The 7319-nt window shown below is 48.4% G+C and overlaps 1 protein-coding gene across 2 annotated transcripts in view; it reads right to left on the minus strand.

The window, feature by feature from the left end:
• Positions 1 to 3065, minus strand: part of C16H10orf143 (chromosome 16 C10orf143 homolog) — a 39762-nt gene extending 36697 nt beyond the window's left edge. For both annotated transcript variants that reach the window (XM_060126557.1, XM_060126558.1), the window contains exon 1: positions 2927 to 3065. In XM_060126557.1, coding sequence (XP_059982540.1) covers positions 2927 to 2995 — 69 coding nt within the window. In that variant the 5' untranslated portion in view covers positions 2996 to 3065. The remainder of the gene's footprint in view (positions 1 to 2926) is intronic.
• Between the last annotated feature and the right edge of the window lie 4254 nt (positions 3066 to 7319).

Raw genomic sequence — 7319 nt, forward strand, 5'->3', positions numbered from 1 at the left:
GTTATACCCCAATAATGTTGTTAAAAAATAAATAAAAAGAAAGAAAAATTATGGGCAAAAAACCCTGCAATAGCCAATCAATTAATGTATCCTTCTATTTTATTTCTAAAGGACATTGACAAAGAATGGAAAGAAATTACAACACAGGAAATGGCCACTTATCTCTAGGAACCAAAAGCTGGGAAAAGGGATCTTGGATCACCTCAGATTAAACCAGAAAAAAATATCAATTCAACGTGAGCCCAGGTATGCTCTGCCTAGAGAACTTGCCCTTTACAGAGCTTTTATGGAAGGAGAGTCTTCAGGGAGATGAAAGGCTGAGTAGACATGAATCTTCAGGTGTTCTAGGCAGAAACTTCTATTCTTAAAGGAAAGGTGAGTGTGGTGGGCAGGGACTGAAAGGAGCCAGGCACTGGATGCCCCGAGTCACGGGGTCAACCTAGGCAAGGACCTCACGTCTCTTCTTCCAGAGCCTAGAACAGTTCCTGATACACAATAGATGCTCAAAAAACGGCTACCCGACGGAAACGATAATCACTACTGATATTTAACTGCTACACGTGTTACCACATTAGCCAACCTTACCATGCTCAGGACACTAACAAGATTACAGGAGAGGCACCTGACTCTGGTTCATGAGACTCACTCATTCCAGAGATGGGTCCTGGTGGCTGTAGCTCCTAACTCCACGGCTGGTTTTAACGCACAGGGTGTAGGGCCACTAGGCTGCCACAGAGATAGGAAAGGAGCTGCACTTCCTGAGTGACCAAATTCTGAAGGGGGGTGTGTGTGTGAGAGAGAGAATGGAAAACTTGGGACAAGAGCTTGGCTACTTAATTGAACTCAATCTGGATTATTAGATCAAAGACTAGGACACAATACAACATAAACAAGAACTTTATCAAATTAGGAGGCAATATACACCACAGCAATAAGATACCACCTCATCCTTCTTTGGTCACAATCAGAAAGTGTTGTAGCCTCAACCTGGGCGTTTAATTTCAGCAATTCCAATCTGAAAGATCACTCAAGGTCTCTTCCATTAAGCCCTTCCTGTTCTCTCTGATCAACAGTGACCTCCGGCTCCCCACCCCTGACAGCCCACGGCATCACACTTTTCATCATTTTATGGCCAATTTAGGACTTCGTTTTGAAGTCCCATGTTTTAGTTCCACAAGCCCCCCATGGGAAGCTGTATAGCCCAGTGGTTAAGAACACAGGCTCTGGAGGCAGACAGTGGGGTTTAAGACCTACTGCCACCACTGCTAGCTGTGCACCCTTAGGCCAGTTGATTAACCTCTCTGTACCTGAGTTTCCTCATTGGTAATACGGGTATAATAACGGATTGTTGTGAAACTGATAACCCACATGGTAGCCGCTCAAGCTGGCAGTATCTGCCACATCTCTGCTAAATGTCTCTAAGACACACAACTCAGTGTGGCCTAACAGGAATTCCTCATTTTCTCCTGCAGTCACACGTCAATCTTTCCTCAATGACAGCACCACTGCATATCTGGGTGCTCAAGTCACAACCCTGGGAGTCACCTGGACTCCTCCCTTTATATTTCCTTCCACATCCACTCCACCAGCAAGACCTGACAGTTCTTCCTCCAAAATATACAGCCAAGTCTGTGTACTGTCACCATCTCACTCCCCTCTGTCTGAACCTCTGTCGCCTCTCACGATCTATTTACTCCTGGCCTCCCCTCTGACCACTATCCCTTTCATTTCCCACAAAGCTGCTCTGTGGAAAGAGTTAGCTCTTTAAATGTCAGTATGATCGTGTCATTCTACTATTTACTTCCCACTGTCTGGAGGACAACACCCAGGGAGTGGTGAAGCCACGGACAAAAGGAAACTGAGTCCTTGGATGTCTTTGATCTGGGTACCACCAGTCCCATACTTATATTTAGCGGCTCTGTGTTCCACGGCCCTGGGCTCACCTCCATACTGTAATGTATGGGAGAATCAAACTTCCATCCGGTTTGAGCCAATGTGGTTTGAAGTCCCTCTGTTACAGAAGCTTAACCTATGCCCTGTAATATGGCACAAGGGAGTGGGGCGCCACTGTGACAGAACATAAGTGATACTGGCTCGTGGTCAGGCAGTGGGTGGTGAGGAAACATGCTGCAGAGTAGAAAGCTCGTCACTCCTGCTATGCTGTGCAAAACATTTGAGAAAAACGTTGCCTGCATTAACTCAGAAGGCACACCCCGTGCTTATGGAGCCCGTAGGTCCAGAAGAAGCAGACAAACAATTAAGAAGCACGGTATAGTAGCAGATCCTTGCTGCTCTTAGAAGGAAATAAACGAGATGAAGTGAGAAACAGCAATTCGCAGGCAGAGGTGTTAGACAAGAGCGCAGCTCAGAGGCCCTGCACTCCTGCTCCAGTCCCACAGGACTTCTTTCAGTTCCCTAAAAGCCTACGCGCTTCCTACCCACACTGTTTCCCCTTCAAGCCTCACACAGACCCGATTACCCTCCCACCCCAGCTTGATTAGGCCCTGGCCCCCCTTACTGATCACCTCTTACCCTGCTCTCTCACAGCAAAGGACTGGCGTGTCTACTCACCTGGCACCCATACCACACCCAGTCCAGCGCCTGCACGTGGAGCCGTGACTTAGGAACAGCGGCGTGCAGAACGCAGGACACCCCCCTGACCTAGACATAGAGACCCTGCAAGGAGCCCCGCGCACATCTGACGGACCCTACGTCTCCAGTGCTCCTGAGCGCCCGGGTTCGCATCTCTGCGCAGGCGCGGTCTGAGGGGCGGCCCCGCCCACTACGCTCCGCCCCAGCAGGTGCGCGTGCCCCGCTCCGGCCGGGCCTCCTCCCAGGCAGGGCGCCAGAAGGCGCGAGGCCCAGTGGGGGCCCGCCGAGAGCCGCCACCTTCCCGTTCCTAAGGCCCAGGCCCCAGGGGACTCACCGCGTCCCCCGGAACCTGCAGCTCCTCTGGCCTCCGCCGTCGCCACCGGCCCAGCGCCAGGGGTTCCATGCGGGCCCAGGCCCGAGGCCGCCCAGCCTCTCATGCCCACAGGCTGCAAGGTGCCGCCGCCGGCCCGTGCCGCCGCCGGCCCACGCCGCCGCGACCACGCCCTCTTCGCCCACGTGCCCCGAGGGAGCCAATGAGGGGCTGGGGGCGGGGCGCCGCAAGGAACCCTTGAGACCCGGCGGGCCCAGGCGACAGGCCGGAGTAGCGGAGGCCAGAGCCTTGAGGAGACGAGGGGACGTTTGCCTCAGGTCATTGATTCGGGAAGAGGGCTGAACGTCACTTCTCCGATTACTGAGTCGGCCGTGGGGCTCCAAAGAACCTACTCTTAGGGTTTCGTCACGATTCGACTACAGACCCTGGACCGGCTGGAGGAGCGCCCGCCTCCTTTCTTGTGATTGGCCTCCGAGCCCAGTCTGCGGCCGTCTTCCTGTGGCTGGTTGGCTGATAGAAGGCGCAGCGGGCCTTATCAGCACGGGAGAATCTCTGGCGTCTCTGGGAGATGTAGTCCCGGGGATGCAGCTTCAACTTCCGGGCGGAAGTGGGCCCCCGGTTGCTGCGAGACCGCGCAGTGGCCTCCTGCCGAGTTTGCTCGTTGTACGGTAGCTTCTCGTCTGGAGGCCCCGGGAGCACGCGCTTCTCTGAGGCAGCAGGCCTGAGCTGCCGGGGCCTTTGGGCTGTGCGGAAGGGGAAACCGAGGCCTTGCTGTCCGCGCCGTCGTGGGGTGGGATTCCCTCTGTGAGCAGTCCCCAAACCGTGGGCATCGCACCCCCGACCCAGTGCTGTGCGGAGCTGCACTGCCCTCATCTCAGGGAGCCGAGGGACCTGTCCAGGCTGCAGCGTGCTCAGGCTCGGCCGGCCTCAGTACCCCACCGCAGAGCCGCACCGGCTTATGCACCAAAGCGCCGAGCCCGAGATCCTTTCTGGTTAACTAAAATTAGTATAAGCCAGTCCTTTGACGGTGATTGGCTAGTGGGTCTGTTAGGGGCATGGCTGGCTCTGGGACAGATGTTCCTTACTGTTTTAAAAAGGGGCTGGATGGTTGGGGGCTTAGTTCTTTCCTGCTGTTGTTGCCAGTGGAAGCTCCCTGGAGCTGCTGCAGCCTTCTTATCACCATGAGGGCAGCTGGTTGGAAACTTAGTGAAAAGTGGGAAGGCATCCAGGCTCTAACAATGTGAGCTTCTGAACCAACCCCAAACCAGCTGACCACCAATCTCCAGACGTCTTGTCTTGTCTCTGTTATTTGAGTCACTGTAAATTTACCATTTTGCTTCAGTTGGAGGCATCTTTTGTCACAAAGACTTGTCCTTACCCGTTGTGGTGAAAAGCATGACTCCCTACTCAGCTGGGCTACTTTCTGCAGGATATTCAGCAAATTAAGTAGCTAATCACATCAGTTTTCTCATTTATAAAAGATGATGACTCTTCTGGTATTGGGAGGATTAAATGTAAAGTGCTTAGAACAATGCCTGACACAAACTAAGTGCTCAATTCTACTACTAGTACTTCTAGGACTACTAGTTAATCCTGTATCAAAAACCTTGGGACCTTCCAGTTACAAGGTGATTAAGTTCTGGGTGTGTAATATACAGCATGGTGATTATAGTTAGCAATCCTGTTTTCTTTATATATTTGAAAGATGATCAGAGAGTAGATTTTAAAAGTTCTCACACAACACACACACACACAAAACGTAACTGTGTGATTGATGTGTTAACTTACCTGACTGTAGTAATCATTTTGCAGTATATACATATATCAGATCATTACATTGCACACAGTAAACTTAAATGACAAATGTCAGTTATAGCTCAATAAAGATGGGGGTGGGGGACCTTGGGGCCAGATGTTTTGGAATTCAAAATTTTTTGGATTTTGTGTTAAAAGGCAGTATGCATACTGCATGAAACACCTTCAGCGGGGTCTGGAACGGCATATAATCAAAGACAATATTTCTGCAGCAAAAGTGTGTGAATATTCACAAATATTAACCCGAAGTGGGATATATAAAGGCTATAGTCTTATGTTAGTTCCAATGAGTTTGCTCCAAACTTAGGGGGAAACTTCTAAGTTTTAGAACTTTTTGCATTTCAGAATTGAAAATAAAGTACTACTGTGGACCTGTATTACTACCTCTACTTTAAAAACTTTGCATGTATGTGTCTTGCAGTTGAGATTAAATGACCTGCTTTGTCGTCCAGTTTCAATTTCTCTGTTCTTTGCACCTAGGGCTGCTTTTTCAGATGCTTGAGCCAACCGTTGGGTAATGGGGGTACAAACGCTTAGTCCCTGAAGTAGTGACAGATGGTCTCCTTGACCAGACTACTCAGGTTCCTCTGAAATCTCTTATCAACTAGGCTCTGACCTTTGGGCTCCCGTGTTCATCCCTGCATTTTCCAGTTTCAGCAAGAATCTTGCTAAGGCAACTTAGCCAGAAGCCCCCAGCCTTGGTGTCTGGGCTTCTCATCCTCCAACATCCCCCAGGGGTTGTCTGGTCATGGTGGCCTGCTTTTCAGCAAGAATGCTGCTAGGTTAGTTTAGCTAGAATCTCCTCTTACCCTTGATGTTTCCTCGTAGAAATTTTCCATCCACTGACCCCACTCCCCCACCCCGCCATGCTCCTTGGCTATAAGTTACCACTTTCCCTTGTATTTAGAGTTGAGCCCAATCTCTCCACTCCTGCAAAAGCCCATTTCAGTAGTCACTATACCTGTCACAGTGGGGTCCCCCTGAGTAAAGTCTGCCTTATCATTCTTTAACAAGTGTCATGATTACTTTTTTCTTTAACACAATTGGTATATTTAGAAGGACGCAGTTTAGCTTATCACATTATTTACCAAACATCAGTCATTTGGGTACCAACCGAAAGATGTATACTAAACCTCTCCTATTATTTACCTAGTATATTTAAATTCTTAATATCTTAAAATTTAAGACTTTAAAAATAATACAAAATATCTATAAAGTGATAGTTTAAAGGACTTGTTATTCTAATATGTTAAATACATTAACAGGAGGAAGCTTCATGACATTGGATTCTTGCATATGATGCCAAAAACACAATCAACAAAAGAAAAATTAGATAAACTGAACTGTATAAAAATGTAAAACCTTTGTGCATCAAAGGACACTATTAACACAGTGAAATGCAACCCAAGAAATGGAGTAAATATTTGCAAATTATATATCTGATAAGGAGTTAACATCCACAACACATAACACCTACAGGGGCTTCCCTGGAGGTGCACTGGATAAGAATTTGCCTGCCAATGCAGGGGACACGGGTTTGATCCCTGGTCCGGGAAGATCCCACATGCCGCAGAGCAACAAAGCCCGTGCACCGCAACTACTGACACCCACATGCCTAGAGCTTGTGTGCTGCAACAAAAGAAGCCACCGCGATGAGAAGCCCACACACTGCAACGAAGAGTAGCCCCTGCTCGCCACAGCTAGAGAAAGCCCGTGTGCAGCAGCGAAGACCCAGCATAGCCAAAATTAGATAAATAAAATTTTAGAAAAAAAATTTAAGAAAAGAACACCTACAACTCAACAACAAAAAACAAACAACTTGTTTAAAAAACAAAGGACTGGAAGAGGCGTTTCTCCAAAGATGACATACAAATGGCCATGAAAAGGTGCCCAACATCACTAATCATTAGGGAAATGCAAATCAGAACCAAATGAGAGAGACTTCTCTGGTGGTGCAGCTATTAAGAATCTGCCTGCCAATGCAGGGGACACAGGTTCAAGCCCTGGTCTGGGAAGATCCCACATGCTGCAACTAAGCCTGCGAGCCACAACTACTGAAGCCTGCGTGCCTAGAGCCCGTGCTCTGCAACAAGAGAAGCCAACGAGAGAAGCCATCAAAATGAGAAGACTGTGCACTGCAACAAAGAGTAGCCCCTGCTCACTGCAACTAGAGAAAGCCTATGTGCAGCAACAAAGACCCAAGGCAGCCAAAAATAAAAATAAACAAATTAATTAATTAAAAAAATTCTTTAAAAACCAAATGAAATGCCTCTTCATATCCATTAGGACAGCGGTCCCCAACTTTTTTGGCACCAGGGACCGGTTTCATGGAACACAATTTTTCCATGGACCAGGGAGGTGGGGGATGGTTTGGGGATGATTCAAGCACATTACATTTATTATGCGCTTTATTTATATTTTCATTACATTGTAATATGTAATGAAATAATTATACAACTCACCATAATGCAGAATCAGTGGGAACCCTTAGCTTGTTGTCCTGCAATTAGATGGTCCCATCTGGGGTTGATGGGAGACAGTGACACCCGAAGTGTGTTGCTTATATCCAGTCTACTCTGTA

Source organism: Lagenorhynchus albirostris, chromosome 16 (assembly GCF_949774975.1).
Source record: "Lagenorhynchus albirostris chromosome 16, mLagAlb1.1, whole genome shotgun sequence".
NCBI lineage: Eukaryota > Metazoa > Chordata > Mammalia > Artiodactyla > Delphinidae > Lagenorhynchus > Lagenorhynchus albirostris.